This window comes from Peromyscus maniculatus, chromosome 10 (assembly GCF_049852395.1).
Source record: "Peromyscus maniculatus bairdii isolate BWxNUB_F1_BW_parent chromosome 10, HU_Pman_BW_mat_3.1, whole genome shotgun sequence".
In the NCBI taxonomy this organism is placed as follows: domain Eukaryota; kingdom Metazoa; phylum Chordata; class Mammalia; order Rodentia; family Cricetidae; genus Peromyscus; species Peromyscus maniculatus.
Genome location: NC_134861.1, coordinates 81292725 through 81313041, shown reverse-complemented (window position 1 = coordinate 81313041; position 20317 = coordinate 81292725). Strand labels below are relative to the sequence as shown.

General features: G+C 37.8%; 1 protein-coding gene across 1 annotated transcript in view; it reads left to right on the top strand.

The window, feature by feature from the left end:
* Nucleotides 1–19664, top strand: part of Tmprss11a (transmembrane serine protease 11A) — a 37993-nt gene extending 18329 nt beyond the window's left edge. Inside the window, exons 5-8 of the mRNA XM_042285420.2 lie at nt 5790–5961; nt 8102–8361; nt 15057–15199; nt 17938–19664. Of these exons, the coding sequence (XP_042141354.2) occupies nt 5790–5961; nt 8102–8361; nt 15057–15199; nt 17938–18099 (737 nt within the window). The 3' untranslated portion in view covers nt 18100–19664. The remainder of the gene's footprint in view (nt 1–5789; nt 5962–8101; nt 8362–15056; nt 15200–17937) is intronic.
* Nucleotides 19665–20317: the final 653 nt, after the last annotated feature.

The following is a 20317-nucleotide window of genomic DNA, read 5'->3' as shown; positions in this document are numbered from 1 at the left end:
GTGCTGCAGTTGTGAAATAATGGCGATTCTGAGAAGCTACATGACAGGCAGTATGCAGTTCCAAGACTTAGTTAATATTTCAGGAACTCAAAAGCCTGCCTGCACTATCGGAAACAAGAGATGGAGCATAGCGTGGTCCCTGGCCACCAGGTCTTTCTGTTTTATATGGGCTCAGCTTGTGCTTCATGTACTTTAATACTGTACCATATTTAAAAAGAGGATGTTCTTGTGGAGAACAATGTTTGAGGGTCACCTAATTCTAAAGTCTCTTTGTTATTGCAGTACACAAGTAATTGTCCGTACCTGCGTGTGCATCCTTTTTAACCTGTAAAAGTGAAATGATAATACTTCTTCTTCTTGACAACACAAAACTATGAGAAAATATATAGGAAAATAGGAAACATAATATGGCACCTGGAAACTATTGCTTCGGACATGGTTGAAATTGACTGTCAGGAGAAAGAGCTAGAACTGTAAAGGTTTGAAAATTTCCAAATGAACAGTGCTTGTGAGCAGCTAGGAAAGGTCCATAGAGACAGCAGAGCTCAGATGCATGGTCCTTAGGGCGTGTGTGTGTGTGTGTGTGTGTGTGTGTGTGTGTGTGTGTGTGTGTGTGTGTGTGTGACATGCGTGTCTATGTGTGAGCATGAGAAAGATGGAGTTCAATGTCAGGGTTTTTCCGTCTCTTTCCACCTTGCTTTTGGAGACAAGATCTCTTACTAAATTTGGAGTACAGTGATTTGCCGAGATTGACTTGGCAGTGAGTTGCAGGGATCCTCTTGTGTCCACCTCCCCAGGACTAAGATTACAGGAACCCACTACTACCACATCCAGGTTTTTACCTGACTGCTAGCGCTCTGAACCCGAACTTAGGTTTTCATGTGTGAGTGACTTCCTGATTCTTGATTCTTCTCCTCACTCAATGTGAAGGCATGTATATGTAAAAATAAGCTGATTACTGTTGGGAAATAGAAGGTCAGTTTTCTCTAAGGGTGTTGCTTAAAATATTTTCCCAGAAAACATTTCATTTGAGAGCTATCAAAAAATGAGAAAATGACAGTCTTAGTTAAATCTAGAAATAACCTTTTAGCTCAAGATTCTTCCATATTTTAGCAAGAGTCTGTGTTTTATTTTGATAAAGAACTGTGCCATTTGGGTCCTTCAGTAGATACAATGTTGTGGAATCAAAGCTGAAATCAACTTCTTCCTATTCCTAAGGCTACCACTGTTATAAAGCAGTTCGCTGACTTTGTCAGGGGAAGTGTGCCCCACTTCCCATCATAGTGGTTGTCGTCTGCAAAACACAAGCACTACTAGATTTTTCTGACCTCCAAAATGTGTTGGGGATGGTGACTTTGAATTAAGTAAAAATATTTTGGAATTAGAATTTTTCAAGTAGAAGTTGACAGACAACCTCTGACTGCAACCGTCTCCTTAAAAATACATATTCTTAGAATTCCAATTACAGTGGCAGGTATGGAAGTGCATACTTGTGATCCCAACATTCAAGAGGCCCAGGCAGGAGAATTGCTATAACTTTAAAACCAGACCAGTCTACATAGTGAGTTTCAGGCAAGTCAGGGTCATGGGACAGTATTCACTCAAAATCAAAAGCAAAGCCAGAGGAGAAAAATACTATTTCCAACTATGCTACTTTAGTGCTCACCCTGGAGTCATTCTGGAGATGGATAATTTGCATTTTCCTGATACTGCATTGATGAAGGTCTAATAGAAGAATTCTACTGTGTGACTGTGAGCCTAGGTACCTTGCTTGCTACTCAAATGCATCAACGACTCAATGATAAGTTGTTAGAGTAAGGGAAAAAAAATTATTCAGAAATTTAACCAAACCAAGAAAACAGAGGCTCTGTCATAGTTACTTGTCACATTACTTTGTCCATGACAAAACACAGCAGCAGACAGGCAGGCACGGCACTGAAACAGTAGCTGAGAGCTCACAACCATGAGGCAGGGAGAGAGATGTAACTGGGAATGGTACATGCCTTTTGGAAGCTCAAAGCCTGCCCCCAATGACACACCTCTTCTACAAAGGCCACACATCCCCATCCTTCCCAGACAGTTCCATTAACGGGGGGACCTAGCACTCAAATACACAAGCCTATGGAGGGCCATTCTTATTCAAACTACCACGGGCCTTCTTAAAACAACATCATCTTATTTATTTATTTATTTATTTATTTATTTATTTATTTATTTATTTATTTATTTATTTATTGTAGGTGCAAGCACCCAACTTATCTAGAGAGTTGTAGAGAAGGTAGGCAGCAGAGGGGTTACAAACTCAGGATGATCTGCTCTTCTGGTGCGCAGACTGCCTATACACTGCATCACAGGGTAGTCCATGTTCTGTAAACTTAAAGAAAAGTTACTGAGGAGGATTTCTGGAATTACTGTCGGTTTTGTGCCTTTTCCAGAGAATAACTGCTTCTCCAGTTATCATCAGTACACAAAGATCCTCTTTTCACTGGAAAAAAGGGTAGACAGCACACAGCCACTTTTCCCCAGAATTCCAAGGGAGATAAAGACAAGCAACTTTCTTCCAGAGGACAGGGGAGGAAGCGTTCCACAGTGAAGTCTTTTAACCCTTTAGTGACAGCAGTCAGATAAGTCTTGTATGGTAGCAGAGCTAGAGAGGATCAGCTGAAAGAAAGAGGAACATGACGGTCCACTTAGGCCTTCCATTGTGACACCATTTCAACGTATCACTACGGACCAATCAAATTCCTTCTTCTTTATGTTTTGTTTGGGTTTCAGCTGAACAAGAAGCTGATAAACTACACGAGATAGAAAACTGAGTTACTCCCGTAGCGTAAGCACTTAAGCAACTGCGTCTTCACTGCGTCTGGCGGATGGCTTCAAGGATGATTCTCAACTCATTCTTTCTTAAGCTCCTGCTTCGCAGGGGTCGTTGTCACCAGCTACTTGCATAGAGCTTATAAGGAGTTGGCAGAATGACACATTCTTATTTTCCTCAAAGGGAAACAGGATGCAGAGACTAATTCTGAGAAACATAGCCCTGTAATTTATTACTATCTTGTTTAGTGAGCCACTTTAACTAAAAAAAAAAAAAAAAAATCACCATTTAATGCAACTTCCCACCATCATATTTCCCATCTCACTGAACTACAGTGTATAAGTAAAAAATTGTATGTATTTATTATATACAACATGCTATTTCATATAGGCATAAGAATTTGTTTCCTTTTTCAAATTTCTAACTGAATTTAACCTTAAAGTTGAACTTTCACAAAATTCAGCTTAGGTTATATAATGGTGCACTATAGTCTTATTTTTCATTTTTACTTGTCTTTTGAGAAAGGGTCCATCTAGGGATTTTCCTGTCTTTGCCTCCAGAGTGTTGGGATTACAAGCATGCACTACTGTGTCCAGCTTTTATATATATATATATATATATATATATATATATATATATATATATATATATGTATGTATATAAGACACAGCATTTAATTAGTTGGGAACATGTCTGAGAAGTACTTTAAGCACAATTTATTTTAGAGTTGTTCAAAGTCTTTTCATCCTAAACTCTTTGAGAAAAATAGGCTTATCTGAAATCTTAAGTAAACAAAAGAAACAAAAGTAGACATGTTTTGGTTGAGACAGAGTGTTATGCCTAGGGGACCTATCTACTTATTCCCTCTTCTCGTCCTAAAGTGAAATCTGAGAGGATTTACCTGGGACTCTTTGAAAACCACAATTCTGCATTAGTGGAAACTACTTGTGGAATTTATTCATCCACTATTTTTGTCTGACACAATGAGTAAGAAATTATCCAACTAATTAAATACATTTTATATCAAATGTGTATGAGAGAGCCAGTGTCCTGTGTGATCAACTATCTAGAATCCATCCATGGTCAGTGGCCTCTGGTAGCCTCTGATTATTGCGATGAATCTGGAGAACATCAAGTCATCACTCTTTTTCTATTTGGCTTTGAACAATGTGTTCATCATCAGAGAAAATAACTTTCTAAATATATAAGTCTAGTTAGATTATATAAACAAGTTCAATTTCCACATCAGCAATCATATCTTCAAATATTAGCTCATAATTTCTCATCTACATTCACATTTTTATCTGAAAGAATAACAATTGGGCATTAGACGGATATGTATTTTTCTAATTCTAAGACTAAGAAAGTTTTTTTTTAAAAAAAAGCATATTTCTAGTTTTTAAATGAGTGGGCTTTTCTAATTTAAAAAAAAGTTTTGAGACCTTCTTCCTGCTGAAATTAAAATGATATAAGGATATACAAGGGTAAGAAATGAATCCATTTTCTGAGACTGACTACTGAAAATATACTAGCATTATTTTCATACCTGGCAGTGACTTTATCAATTCATTTCAACTCAATGTGGCATGAATTTTGAAAGATTTTATCGATGTGGTGGAGGATTTGAGCAGTGATCCATGATTTTGCTTCTGTGTGTTGCAATAACCTGCACTATTTTTACTTTTTTATTCATTTATCTCTTTTCATTATTTTACAGTTTTATTAGTTACCATTATTTATTTACCTTTAATACAGTGTCAAAGAGTGTGCCAAGAGCTGGTCATACCACTGTGACTAAGACATGATCTTCTTCAAAACATAATTCCAAAGTAAAAGAAATTAATTGAAAATTATTAATATAGTGGGACGAATGATTTAAGAAAATATACAATTCTTTAAGAGTCTATCAGAGTTAGCTCATCTGGTCTTGTTGCATCAGAAAATAATCTCTGAAATGATAGAAAAGAGAGGCCATGAATCACAAGAAGAGCAGGAACGTGAAGGCATCATTTCCTACAAATAAAAAATGTCTTCTTGGCTATAATATAGACTTGGGACCTGAGTGTGTGGGAAAGAGATGTGATTAATAGTCATCAGTGGCCAGAATCACTGGAAAGATGTTTACTCTATTTGGAGGGCAACCATGGGCTCACACATTTCTGGAAGACCATTTGATATCCAGTGAAGAAAACAGATTATAGAGGGACAAGACTGGAACAAGGAAATGATGTGGGAGCTGCTCAAGACCTTCAGATGAGGAAAATGGCTATTTAAATGAGAGCAATGGTAGCATGCTAGAGATTTCTGAAACAGCTGTATTTGTTTCAGAAATAAGTAAATGAATTTTCTTTTCTCATAATTATTTGTTGGAACAAGACTCAACCTACTACATTTTCTTTGTCTTCATAGCAACCCCAAGTACCAAAGCAGCCTCTAATGTGATGGAGTGCATGTTTATTCTTGTCAATAGTGAATGTGATGTTTATATGGAAACATGGAAATCTCCATCCTAAAGAATGAATGACTAGTTGTGGTGCATTAATCCTTGCACACCTTAGTATGTAGTCACTCTAGAAAGGTAGACATCAAACGTGTCTCCACCAAACAGGCCACTGTTTATCTGGCTAAAGGGAGTTGTCCTTCTGATGAGAACCCATGGTAACAACACAACACTGTTAGATTACCTACAACTGCAAAAACAATAACCTTGGTGGGGCCTCCTAGAATAACTAGATAACTACCAATTGTGAGTCCCTGGGGCTGATGCTGTCAACCTTTTATAGTTTAGTAAACAATGTATATTCACATATATAATGGCTGGACTAAGCAATGTGTCAGTACAAAAGGAAAAAAAAATGAATAGTGGTCAGGTTTAAAAAGTAACAAATCTGATGTCTGCATTGCAGCATTCTGTAGGATCCTCTGCGTCAAAAACCAGGCAGACGTTTCTTATAAATGGTTTCTTCTTTTTCAGATTGTGGCAAACGAGCTATCCCATTAATTGCCAACAGAATAGTATCTGGAAACCCTGCAGCTAGGGGTGCCTGGCCTTGGCAAGTTTCTCTTCAGCGCAGCAACATCCATCAGTGTGGGGGCACCTTGATTGGTAACATGTGGGTGGTCACTGCAGCACACTGTTTTAGAACGTAAGTTACTGAACGTAAGTCAGTCCCCATTTTGCTGACAACCATGAGTATTTCCATACGCTGAATACTTGTTCAGGTCTCAAATATGAAGTTAAAAAAAAAAGAAAAATCTTTCTGATCCTTTTCTACAATAATGTTCTACTTGCATACTTAAAGTTTGGTTGGAATAAAGGAGTGCTGAACAATATTCCAGTGTTCATTAATTAAGTCTTTAAAGTTTTAACTAAAGAAGTTACAACAAAGCAGAAGTCACTGTAACACAACACATGTACTAATAAATCCAGCTGTTTGTTAAATAATATTCTCCATTTAACATTAGCACCTGTTTCCATCAAGCCCTTGGTCAGTCTCATGGTGGTGCTGATGAACTGAAGCCGAAATCTTCAAGGAGGCAGGAAATGGGTAAAGGTTGCTGAGAACTTCTCAGGTCAAATTTATAGTGCTGTCATCGAATCAATCACCAAAGTTTGACTATGATTCACATTACATCTTTAAAAATCAGGATTTTTAAAGACCTAAGCTGGTCAGATCTTATCTGGGAGAGTAAACTCTGAACTAGGTGACACAGTTAAACTGACCTTGACAAAATGGAATATTCTTAGAGAGTCTCAGATGGCATGGAGCAGGCAGTAAACTGTTTGCCTTGCCACTCGACGGGCAGGCCACCAAGCAGCAGCACCCACATCACTAGGGAATTGTTCAGAAATGAAAATGGTTCAACGCTATCCCAGAGCTTCAGACTCAGGTACTGAGTCTGAGTGAAAGCCCCTAATCATTTGTGCGCACATTCATGTTTGAGAAACGTTGGCCTACATGACGAAATCTTATTCCGAGAAATCTCTAATGCAGATAATAGGGTTGTATTAACTGATCTGAAGTCCTGTCATGTCTTTGGGAAAGACGTAGGGAGTCAAGAAAGAACTTGTCAGCAGGCAAAGCTGCCGAAAGATGAAGGGGATGCCAAGATGAACAAAGGGATTCTAAAGTGGATCATGCCTCCTTCTGCATGAGGGATCACGCCGAGGCAATGAAGGGCTGACAGAGCTTTTGTGTCAACAACTAGCATAATTATTAAGCTCTGTGGTGCTACAGGCACTTGATTAGATGCTTGAGATTTCTTTCTATAATTCTCACAACCTCTCTCTTCATATAAACCCTGATGGGGAAGCCCTTTCACTGAGAGGTGAATACAGAAGTACTCAAAAGTACAGATTTATAAAAAGAACAAACAAACAAACAAAAACCAAACCGACCAAACAAACAAAAATCCCAAATAGCATGTTTCATATTATTTCAATCTAATATTGAGTTAACACAGAACTCATTATGTGGAAGACTGGTGTGTCTGAAAGGGATGTTCTAGCGTTAAAAGACATACATATGTAAATAAGGCTACATAACTCCAAGTTTTAAAACTTCAAAAGAATCCCAGTATCCCTTAAATAAAGCATAAGCACTTTCTCTCTCCCAGTAAGACACTAGTACCTACCTAACTCTTCAGCATCATCTTCCACTGTTCTTCCTCAGGTGTCTTAAACTGAATCCCACCTGGCCCAAGGCCCTCAGATACTTCCCTGGAAATCTCTCTTCCTTATTGTCTCATAGCTGACAACTCTCCATCAACCTAAACGTATCATACTAAAATAACAATAACAAAAAAGCCTTCCATAACCCCACACCACTAGTACATTATGCATTATCCTATTTTGTTAATAATCTTTAGAATTCTTGTTATTTATCAACATTTTAATTAATTTTTATACTTCTCTGTCCTCAAACATAAAACTTGTATGAACTGAAAATGTATGTCTTGTGTGCTCCTTTATTCCTAGCACTTCAATAACATTAGACATACATGATTAATAAGTATTTGCTGAGGGAATAAGTGAATAATATTGTATATGTCTTACACTTCTGAAACTCAATAGTTAAATATTAAATATACCTCCAATGTGCTATTTGTACATATTTTATACTTAAGTCATGGGCAACAGGCTTTTAAATGAAACTATAATTGCAACCAAGTATTATCACGAGTGATATTTTCTCTTGAATTAACCTAAATACATGTAGTTAACTAATCTAAATAATGTAGTTAATGGATATTGTGCAGCTCATGTATGCTGCTAATCTTTTCCAGTAATGGAAACCCACGTCAATGGACTCTTAGCTTTGGAACAACAATAAACCCTCCCTTAATGAAAAGAGATGTCCGAAGAATTATTATGCACGAGAGGTATCGGCCCCCAGCAAGAGACCATGACATTGCTCTTGTGCAGTTTTCTCCAAAAGTCACCTATTCAGATGAAGTACGCCGAATTTGTTTGCCAGAAGCCTCTGCATCATTTCCCCCAAATTCAACTTTCTTCATCACAGGATTTGGAGCACTTTACTATACTGGTGAGTAGTATTGGTGAGTACCTCCGAACAGCCAACAGACAGCTTAGCCCTTTCGCAGAGTAATTTGATCACTTGTATTATGTTGCCAGCCCTTTCCCCGAAGCTCGTTTTGGTTATTTAGGGCTCTTGTTCTATAAGTAACAGAAATCCAACACAAAACAAAAACAAAACAAATTTGGCCCTTGAAATTCAGGTGTCCTGCGTGAGAAATCTTGTAGTCAGTGTTTTCCACTGGGACCATGGGCTCCCCTAAAATGACATGGAGACTTACTAATTATGAAGCTTGGCCAATAGCTTAGGCTTGTTTCTAACTTGCTCTTGTAACTTAACCTATATTTTTTAATCTACATTCTTCCTCCGTGCACTCACTACTTCATCTCCATTTTGAGTATCTTCCTTCATTAACATATGGATGATAACTCCACCTTTCTTTTTCTCCCAAGTCCTGGCTGTCCCCGAAGTCCCATCTAACCTCTTTTTCTGCCTAGCTATTGGTCATTAAGCTTTCCATTAAACCAATTAGAAGGAGTTTTGGCAAAGACACATCTTCACAGTATACAAAAAGATTATTTCACATTTCCCCCTTTTGTCTGAATAAAAAAGAAAGGCTTTAACTCTAACACAGTAAAACTATATACAGTAAGAACAATTATCAAGTAAGAAATACATTTACAATGGTTAGTCCATTTTCATTTGGCAAATTTAGAGAAACTAATCCATTATCTATCCTATCTTAGTGAGTTCAAAGTTTTATATTTAGACCAGTTTCTATCATACCATGTATTACCATCCTAAAAGTATCTTTTTAGACCTTAAAACATCTTTTTAGATAAACAAGTTAAAGCTTTTTTGTTTCTCAACCTTATAAACTTTACATCTCTTATGGAAACTTCTTTTCTGAATTTGGTAACAAGGAAAACTGTAAAACTGTAACTATCTAGTCTTCCATTCCCATCAGTGACCCCAAATGGATGAAATATTACTTGAGTAAAGAGGAAATGCAGAGAAAACAACTTCCAAAACTATAGAAATGATAGAGGCATCTGTCTGCCTGGACAGTCACTCCAAGGTTCATTGTCAATGTTGGGGCATTCATCTTTGTCCTATAGGCCTAGAATGTCTGACAGACTTTTCAATGAAGCAGGAATTTTGAAGGACTGTCCCACCTTCTCTTGGAAAAGTTTGGCAGTTGCCTTCTTTTGTGTCCTGCTTGTCCAATTTGGACAGCATATTGTCAGCACTGAAGCAAGATCAGTTTCTTGCCCAAATGGCTAGCTTCTGCCACATTGAAAGCAAACTCCATATGGAGGTTCTTCAATGCCTGCCATCCTTTTTTGAAGTAAATTGGTGTTGCCATGGGCTGATGTGTCTCACTGTCATGAAAAGCCTTGTTATTTAAACATTTTAAATTTCATATTCTGTAGGTCTTTGAAGTGTTTGAAGATCACCTATCTATTTAAAATATATCTTCATATGACCTTGAAAACATACCTAACACAACAATAAGTTTGATTGCTATAGGTGACTAACTATTAACCTGTATTTCTTTATTATCCTAAATAGCTTCTAAGGACTAAAACCTTACATTACATTTTAAAATGAGCTACATAGGTACACCTTATATAAGAAATGGAAACATACAATACAATATAACAAAAATATCCTGAAATTTGTATCAATATACAAAAATCCATATCAATGTAAATTATTTGAGACTAGTGCTTTTCAAAAGTAGACTCAACAATTCAATCTTTTATCCCATTATTTCTATACTATATCCCCCTTTTCTCTTCAGATAGAGATCCCTGAATCTAATCTCCTTTGTTCCGTTTTTTTTTTCTGGCCAGGACCAGTAACAATTTGTAACTAACCCCCATAAACAATAACAAACATCCATAACCCACCGAATGACCAAAAATCACCCACCTCATCTCTTGGGAATGTGGACGTTGTGTTCTCTAGACTGCTTCCTGATGCCTGGGGACTCTGGCATCTTTGGGGAACCTTGAGAAAATTAGGATAATGGTCAAATCCTGGCTAGAAGAGTCTGTGAGGCTGGACCATCTCACTCAGCAGATTTGAAGCTGTTCTGGGTACAGATCTCCGAGGAAACTGCAACAGAGGCACTCTGAGAGGCTGGATCACCTGGACCACCCATTTTCATTGGTATCTGGTCCTTTTGCTCTGAAAACACATAAACATTCAAAGGTTATGAACATATCTGCATTAACACAACTGTGGATTGTGAATTGTACATAAGCCAGCCAAAGATGATTTTTTGTTTGTTTGTTTTATGTTTGGGCAAGTAAAACATATGTCACCTGTCTTAGAGTTTTTCTAGGTTTACTTCTTTATGTCTGTAGCCAAGATACTCAGGAGTTTTCCCCTGGTCAAATCTGACCCCTATTAACCTGGAAGGAATCAACAGCTTTTCATTTCCTGTGGAAACAAAAGCACAACCTCTCCTCCATGGCAACACATTTTCATTCTGAACTTCCACTCTGAAGTCAAGACATCTCTAAAGTATCTAGGCTGGTTTAATTCAGCAGTCCCTTTCACAATCCAATGTCTCTCAGCAGTTATTGTTCTCTCTTTTTCAGCATTCAAAAAATTTTAAATTAACAAAGTAGCATATAAATTCCAAAGTCCCTGTGTTATAATATTTCCCATTCTTACATGGCTTATTGTTTTTTTAAATTACTTCTCTCTTTAAAGACTTTATTATTTTTAAGCTTGTTTTCATGACTGTGTATGTCCTTTTTTTTCCCCACTTAAACCTACGCACATTGTTAAACACACTGTTACCTGTTTAGAGGGTTTGTTTTTCATCTGAACCTGCATTACTGCATATCTGTAACTTTTTTTTGTCTGTATGAGCAAAACCTTAAACCACCACATAGCTTAGCTCATGGCACACTGGAAGCTCAAGCCCACAGGTGGTGTGTCTCAGTTCCATGGCCCACATGAGAGACTGCAGGACGAGGAAGCCATGTTTGGCTCTGTTTTTATGTGTTTGGAATCGTCTTTTTTTTTTTAAGCTTTCTCATGTAGGAATACATACCCCACACTGGGCATCATTTGTAGTAAGTGTTCGTCATTGGGACTGCTGTCTCCCCAATAATGATATGGAGACTTATTATTAACTATGAAAGCTTGGCCAATAGCTTAGACTTGTTTCTAACTAGCTCTTATAACTTAAATTAACTCATATTTTTTAATCTACATTATTCCACATGTTTGTTACCTCATCTTCACTTTGTCCATCCTCTTTTTCTCCTCATCTATCTGGCAACTCCACCTTTCTTTTACTCCCGAGACCTCTCTGTCCTCAGAAGTCCTGCCTAACTTCTTTTCCTGCCTAGCTATTGACCATTCAACTCTTTATTAAGCCAATCAGAAGGTGCTTTGACAAAGGCACATCTTCACAGTGTACAAAAAGATTATTCCACAACAAAATCTCTCTTAGATATAGATAGCGTACGTACAGAGTTTAAATAATGTTGCTGAATCCTGAACCTCTACATCTTTGTGCCTGTAAGTCTTGTTTTCCCCAGGTTACTGTCACCAGTGGAAACTCTAGCTCCACCTAGTGGCAGAAGTAGTTGACAGGCGGTCCTAGAATACTGGATTGACCATTATTTTTTATGCCTGTGCAGTTAATTTTACTTTAGTATTAAAGAAGCTAATTTAATGGTGGTTAAGAATAAAACCAGTATGGAAATGAATTGTCAAAACATGCTTACCCTCTCTAAGCTGATTCAACTTTATTGTTAACTTTTAATGATTGTTGCTGAATGTTTTCAGTATTTCTCAGGCATATATAACAATCTCTGAAAGATTTGACTGTCGACTTGAGGAAATGAAAAATGAGCTTTTGAAAATGGCAACATCTGCCTGGTGGTGGTGGTGGTGGTGGTGCACGCCTTTAATCCCAGCACTCGAGAGGCAGAGCCAGGCGGATCTCTGTGAGTTCAAGGCCAGCCTGGGCTACAGAGTGAGTTTCAGGAAAGGTACAAAGCTGCACAGAGAAACCCTGTCTCAAAAAAAAAAAAAGAAAAGAAAAGAAAAGAAAAAGAAAGAAAAGAAAATGACAACATCCATTCAAAGCAGCCTGTACTCTAGACACACAAAAAAATGTCCAGGAATAAACCTCTAATCTCATGTTCCACCAAGGAACTGGGAAAGCACACAAGCATCACTTGGAACAGGCTTTGTAGACCCTAGACTTACCTTAGATGTTCACTCTGCTCAGTTCCATCTTAGACATGCTCAAGACATTGCTTTCTCCATGGTCATATAACTGACTAAGAACCTATCATTTCTTAGTTCCAGCAGGGTAGTTGGAACACAATATCACACTATGGTTGCACTGTATCTGATGGACTCTCTCTGCGATATAATTCTGGAAGGCACATCATGAATTCCCCTTGATGAAAGAAAAATCTGGTTCTGGCAACAGTCTGAGGTTGGAACAGATACATACCTGACAGAATACATTGTGAATAGCAATAAGTTTAGACATTTATAAAACACTGTCTTTAACGCAGTAGGCCACGCATTAACCACAAGAGCCTGTGGCTTATTCTCCAAGGAAGTCCATATCCATTTATGGAAAGTAAGCATTAGTGAATATGAAATAACTGAGACCATACACTGTATGTTCTATGGCCATATGAACTTAAACTGGAAAACAACAGCAAAGAGATAACAGGAAAATGTCTATGTGCTTAGAAATTCAGGAACATGCACCTAGATAAATGAAACTTCTGGGGCAAATCTCTTAAAAGTATCTGGAACTGAATTAAACCTGAATACTGAACAGAGTGTATCTGTGCTTATGTCAGAAAAGAAGCTCTCTATAAACTAAATGCCAAACTAAGATGAGAAAAATAAATCTTAAACAAGCAGAAGGAAGGAATAATAAAGACAAAAAAGTAGATAAAATGGACAAATATGAATGAAGTTCTTTGATATAAATCAATAGTCTTTAAAAAGCCAGTAGGTGTTCCTAAAGTAGTTGGGATATAGTTAGGGATTTGGGGGTATAAATTTTGGAGCTATGCTTTTCATAATTTTATTATATTTTCCCAAGAAGTTTTCTATAAAAACAATGAACTTGTCTACCACCTAGAAATGATCAGTTTTCATATTCACCAGCCCTTGCCAGAACTAGATACCTTTTTAAAAATTGATAATACAGTAAGAATACATATGTATACATAGACACATACATATATTATTAATTTAATTTTTGGGTCAGAAGTTCTGATGGTCATTGGGTTTTCTTCTCTGAGTCTTTCAGAACTGCAGTCTGGGTGTGGCCTCACCTGTGGCTCAGGATTCTCTTCCCAGCTGTCTGGTAGCTGCTAGAATTCTGTTTCTTGCAGCTATACAGCATGCTTCCTCAGCATCTTCAAGAAAATGTGTCCAAGCACGAGGAAATTCTAAATCTTACCTGATTTGGCTAGGTCTGCCTTGGATAATCTCCCCTTTGATTATGCCAAAGTCAATCAGATTAAATACACTATTTTATATAAAAAATTTCCCAGCACTTTACCGTATAACTTAAGCCTAATCATGGAAATGATTCCCATCACATTCACAGAGTCCAACCCACACTTAGGGAAAGAAGAATAACAAAAGAATGTTGGGCACTGTGCTGGAGTTCTGCCGACCAGAGTGCATGATTTCCATCTACTCCATGATTGAGAAAAACAGTTCCAGAATGTTTGTGATACTCTTGGATTTCCTGTTTCTGCCTGTCATACAGGCCTAGCTTAGGACCTGGATGCTTAACTTTATCTAAAACAAATTTGTTTATAAGACATTAAATTGTCATGTAATGCAATTATATACATGAAAGCTCTTTGCAAATGCACAGGACTGGATAAAGATATGTAGTTTAAGTGGTGCTTTATCAAACCAAGAAACAATACCATATTTATCATACCAAGAAACAAGACCAAACTAAACATGTAACGTTTGTGGGAACAATCTAGAATCCATAAACACAAGTTTATTTTAAAAAAAAAATAATATGCATTTCTTTTTTAAAAAAGGGTTTGGAGGGCTCAAGAAGTTAACAGCACTGACAACTTTTCCAAAGGACCCAGGGTCAGTTCCCAACACCCATATGATGGTTCACAATCATATATAATTCCAGTTCCAGGGGATCCAACTCTTTTGAACTCCACAGACATTGCAAAGAGTGTGTGGTGCACAAACATACATGAATGCAAAATGTCTATAGACATAAAATAAAAATAAAAATTAATAAAAAATAAATGTACTATATTGAAAGTAAAACTTTAAGGATTTTCTGGAAAGGAAGCCAAATGGTCACCTGCTTATAGAAGTATTTATTCAAATTGGTAATACAACAACCGTCATTAAATGCATCAGGTTTTGCGTTTTGTTTTTGGTTTGAGACAGGGTCTCCCTGTGTAGCACTGTATGTCTATGTTGACCAAACCAGGCTCAAACTTGCAGAGACACATGTGCCTCTGCCTCTCAAACATGGGGGTTAAAGGCATGTGCCAGATTTTAGTTAGACTGTTTTTCTCTAGGACTGTTCAAGCTAACCGTAGTCCATATGAACAACTTTAGAATGGAGAAGATTAGAAAAGAACTTATTCACTTCAGTCCACCTAAGAACACTTGTTGAAAATTCTGAGACCACTTTGTTTTTTCTTAAGGGGAATCCCAAAATGAGCTCCGAGAAGCCCGGGTAGAGCTCATAAGCAATGACGTCTGCAAACAACCGCAGGTGTATGGCAACGACATAAAGCGTGGGATGTTCTGTGCCGGATATCTGGAAGGAAAGTACGATGCCTGCAGGGTAGGTTGGAGAGAGAAAGAAAAAAAAAAAAAACCGAAGTCACTAACTCAAAAGCGTTTCACTCAGCCCAGGAATGCTCTGTGTTCTTTTTTTCTAGTGCAGGACACAGACATACTGACCTCTCCGAAGGTGTAAACATCATAGCACATACTTTTAAATGTTTTTAATTAAACAACTTGAAACAAGCGAAGGATTTCTTTGATGCTATCAAACACACAATTTCAGTGTCTTAATAACCAGGAACTCATAGGACAACAGGAAAGTCACGTCTTCTTACACAACAGCTTCGCGTATTTAAGGGCAGCAACCGTGTACAGTGAACTGTGATGCTCTAAGAATGTAATGGAAAAGAAGCAGCTTTCTTTCCCTTCAAGGAAACATTGTTGGGCCAAGCATCAGGGAGATGATGCTTCAAAGAGAACTAAAGAATAAGTAGCACTTACCCATTTACAGAATTAGAAGAGGAAATAGTTAACTGTGACGGTGTATATATTTGTATTTATTACCAACTACTGTAATTCATAGTTGGTAACACCTACCAAGGCACAAACAGAATGACAGGTGGTAGGACTATTTAGTGGTGCAAAGTTTGATTAGGTTATACTGTCAACATCCTGCAGTTCTTCATGGTGTCTCCCTCGGTCTTCCAGAACCCATAAGGAATGTACATTTTCTGATGAAGGTCTGAATATGTTTCTTTCCATACACAATCTTTTTTTTTTTTTGACGTGAGACTCTCAAAATTTTCAAGGATGTGAATCTACACAGTAAAACCATGAGACTATTAGTGGCATGGGACACCTTAAAGCCCTGCCCACAGGCCAACAAATTACACAATGATCAACATCTGTGGAAAGAGCACAGAATTTTATAACACATAGGTTGGTTGAGTCAGAACAGGATCTAACACACAACCAATCTCAGTTGCTAAGAGTGTGGAAGGAGACAGCCAGAATTTAAGGATCCAAGCAAGAAATGGGTAGAAGTGATCAGAAGGTATGGAGCACATAGGGGATGATAATACTGATATCAGTGGACAGATTTGTGGTCCAGAGGATTCACTGGGATGGGAAAGAAAGAAATATATATAAAAAAAAAACCTACTCATATAAAAAGTCACTAGGGTAGTGGTTCAAGTGATGGTGACTTGGGTACACAATCAGGGCTTCAGAGAAACTAATAAAACTGAATTAAAAGTACCAACATCAATCTGGATTTCTTACATCATCACATGTTCATCTAGAATTCAATAAATCCCCCTAATGAAGATAGAGGAGAGAGAAAGGGAGAAGGGGAGAAGGAGCTAGGGAGGGGGAAGAGAGAGAGACAGAGAGAGATGGAGAGAGGAGAGAGGGGTGGAAGGAGAGGGAAGAGAGAAACAAAGAGAAAACAAGAGAGAGCAGCAGCATTGCTAGAGCCTAAGAGAGCAAGAGTGAGAATGAGAATTCCTCCACCAAACATCTAGGTGGGTAAGATTCAAGTACAAATTAAAAAAATTGCTGGTGAGAAACTCAAAAGAAAAAAAAAAGTCTTCACAACTTCGTGCAGATTTGTAATTTTGTTTCTGGTTGTCACTTAGTCAAGAGTTTGATAAAACAGATTGGGGTTGCTAACCACTATCGGGCACTGAGAAAGAACTCTCATAAGTTGATTTCAATCATTGCAGAACACACTGGGTGGAAGAAGCCATCTCCATTTCACAACCACTTACAGAGGAAAAATTAGTTTTCTCCAGAAGAGTCTCAAAGGGCACACACCACACTTAAGAATAGGCCTCATGCCCAGCAATAGATGGCCAACACAAAACAAACTAAATTGTGATTTTGGAGAGTTTTGATAATTTTTTTTGTCTCATATTGCTTTGCTTAGACTTTTTTTTTAACCACACTGGTTTTTTGCTTGCATATTATGGTTTTTGCTTATACGTCATGTATATTTTACGTTTCTATGGGTTTTGTTCATGTAGGTGTGTGGGTCACCGTGTGTGTGTGTGTGTGTGTGTGTGTGTGTGTGTGTGTGTGTATGTGTTTCTAGTGGTTTTTCCTTTGTTTTTATGTTTGTTCATTTTGTTTTATTTTTGTTTATCTCTTTTATTTGCCTATTTGTTTCCTGAAGACAGAGAGAAAGAAAGCTTGGAGTTAGAAGAGTAGGGGTGTGGGGAGGATCTGGGAGGAGATGAAAGAGGATAAGAAACCATGATCAGAATGTATTTGTTGTATGAAAAAAATAATTTGTTTTCAATTAAAACAAAGAGAAATCAGTGGGTGGGTTCAGGCATCACCTTTCTGGAGAACTTGACTCATTCAAAAGTAATATTTACAAAACAAGCATCACTGTTAATTAACACGATATAGAGCTCATTAAGCTCTGGTGAGGAAAAGTTGCAAAGGAGATGAATAGTTAAGTATCCACTACCATGACAGAAAAGTAATATGTGAAGTCTTAATTTTTTTTTTAAAAAAAAGGCAATTTGAGTACTTGATAAGGAGTTAGATACAGTAAGAAACACTAGATGAGATGTGTACTTCAGGTTTTTTTTCTTTTTAATGCTATGTTGTTTACTCAAAATCAAAATTTAGTAGAAAAATGTGTAGCTTTACCTTGATTTTCAACTCTGTTTTATTTATTCATTCAGTAACGGTAATCTATGTATACACTAATAATAAAGTAAGTGGTTCATCAAACTTTTGTAAATAATGAACTGCTTAGCTAATTGTTTTTCTGTTGTTTGTTTTCAGGGTGACTCTGGGGGACCATTAGTTGTAAAAGACAATAAAGACACATGGTATCTCCTTGGAATTGTGAGTTGGGGAGATAATTGTGGTCAAAAGAACAAACCTGGAGTCTACACACAAGTGACTTATTACCGACACTGGATTGCTTCAAGAACGGGTCTCTAAGTTGCTACAGATAATAAACAAAACAGCAGCATGCAGGTCATATGTATATAATGGTTCAGACATTCATTTGGTGGCATTGGTACAATGAAGCAAGATTAAATAGCTGGACCTAGCAACATGGAATGTGTGACTTATTTCAGAATCACTTACTTGTGAAGTAATGGGTTATTTTATCATTGAGAAAATGCAGCAAAGATATTCATAGCTTTAAACCAAGTAAATTGGATTGTACACAAGATGCATTGTTTAGTTTTGAAGATAGCCTGGGAGACTTTTAGAGTGTGTTTTTTCCTGGGTGCTCCCTCAAGTGAAAACCATTTTGAATTCTCAGAAGTCTCAAGGTGCTTGAACAATTACCTGTGATATCCAGAGCTCACAAACATCTTTTAGTCCTCTTTACTTTCCTTCTATATTTTCATAAGTTTTCCATTACAGGAAATAAGTTTGCTACTTCTAAGTGCATATAAGAGAATTGTATGAAAGAAGATTATATGGAGCCATCAAAGTTTGGTGGCAAACTAAAGCAAAGGCGATCTAACCTCTGCAGGGAAACTTTTCTGATTTTTCTATGATTTAAACACACACACACACACACACCCATGTGAACAACAGTCACATCACCACCCCATGGCATAGATATATGTAAGAGAATTAGTGATTAATGTCTTATATAAAGTAATTGTTTAATCAATGTGTAACTTTTGTCATGAAAAATTGAGAGGGGATGATAACTTTGTGAGCTTTCTGTCCCAGAATATGTGTACAAGAATTTGACATTTTGAATGTGCATTTACATATTTTGGTCACCAGGGGGAGATTTTGCCCAGTATTGTCTTAGGTCAAATGCCGGAACACAACTGAGAATTTAACATGGAGAAAAACAAAAAACCATTTGTTTCTTCAGGGAACAGAAATTTTTGTTGTCTTTATTTCTACCACCAAGTTCCTCCTAAGGCTCATGCTTGGAATATTCCAGATATATGTCTCCTCTCTAAAACAAACAAGCAAGCAAACAAACAAAAACCCATGCAGGCATCCAGAGAGTAAGGCCTCAGCGCCCATAATAAAATTAAATAAGGCTTTGTTGGAATATTTCTTGGTTTGTGAGATATCTGGATTTGCAAGCCAAGATATATAAACAGCTTGACAAAAATACTTGCAATTTGCATCTTTAACTGTCAAATTCACATGTTCCCTTTCCTTAAAAAGTTTGGGCTGTTGTATCCAATGAGACCCATTATATTTTTCACTAAGTGTTATTGTTTTGAACTAGGAAACTTACTGTAATCATTTTAAATAATTCTCTCAGGCAGCTGGCTGTCAATGATGTCAATTCAAAGTAAAGTCGCTACTTCATATATATAAAAATACCCATGTCCACATAAATTTTCTGTATTATAATGGTGAGTTATGATTTTGCTTCTAATGCTAAGATTCAGAAAGTGGTTGTAGAGTTAGTTGTAAATGATGTGCTCTAAACTGTCTTCTGCAGCATTTCATTTGGGGCTGTATGGGAAAAAATACTGTTTTATCATTTTAAATCTAATAAAGTTGGTGATCAGAGCATTCCATAGACAATATCATGGAGTCTGTGTTCCTGCGGTAGTGTGAGTCTTTTCAACTGTTGTTAAGTTACATTCGTTAAAATAAGGAATCTAAGGTCATTCTTAGCTACTCAGGAAGCTTTGTCTCAAACAACAACAAAATCTAACAAAAGAATTGTACTCTTGATGACGGATTGGGCGGGACAAGGAGACTCACATGCAGGCCAGCAGGCACCAACCCAGGCTCTGAGGAGGACATATGGTCCTGCCCAGCACCAAGACTGGACTTAGCAGGACGAGGAGGGGAGGGCGGGGAGGGAGGAGAGGGAAGAGTAGAAGGGAGAGGGGGGTTCATTTTCTGTGGATAGCGGCATATCTGGAGAGCTGAAAGTGGTGAGGAGTGGCCTGAAGTGGGTGGCTTCGTTGTCACCCAGGGCCATGGTGATACTTGTGCCTGGGATGCTGCCGAGGCCCATGTCTAGGTTCATGGCCCTGATGCGGTCCTTGTCTGTGCTGATGGCTGAGGCTCCTGAACCACCAAAGGCTCAGAAGATAGGGCTGTGTAGAGTTGGCCCCACCCCCTTGCTAGGTGCAACACTAGGGAGAGCTGGTCCTGCCCCTCAAGGGCTAAAGCACTCAGGAGAGAGGGTCCTGCACCTCACCTGGGCAGCACA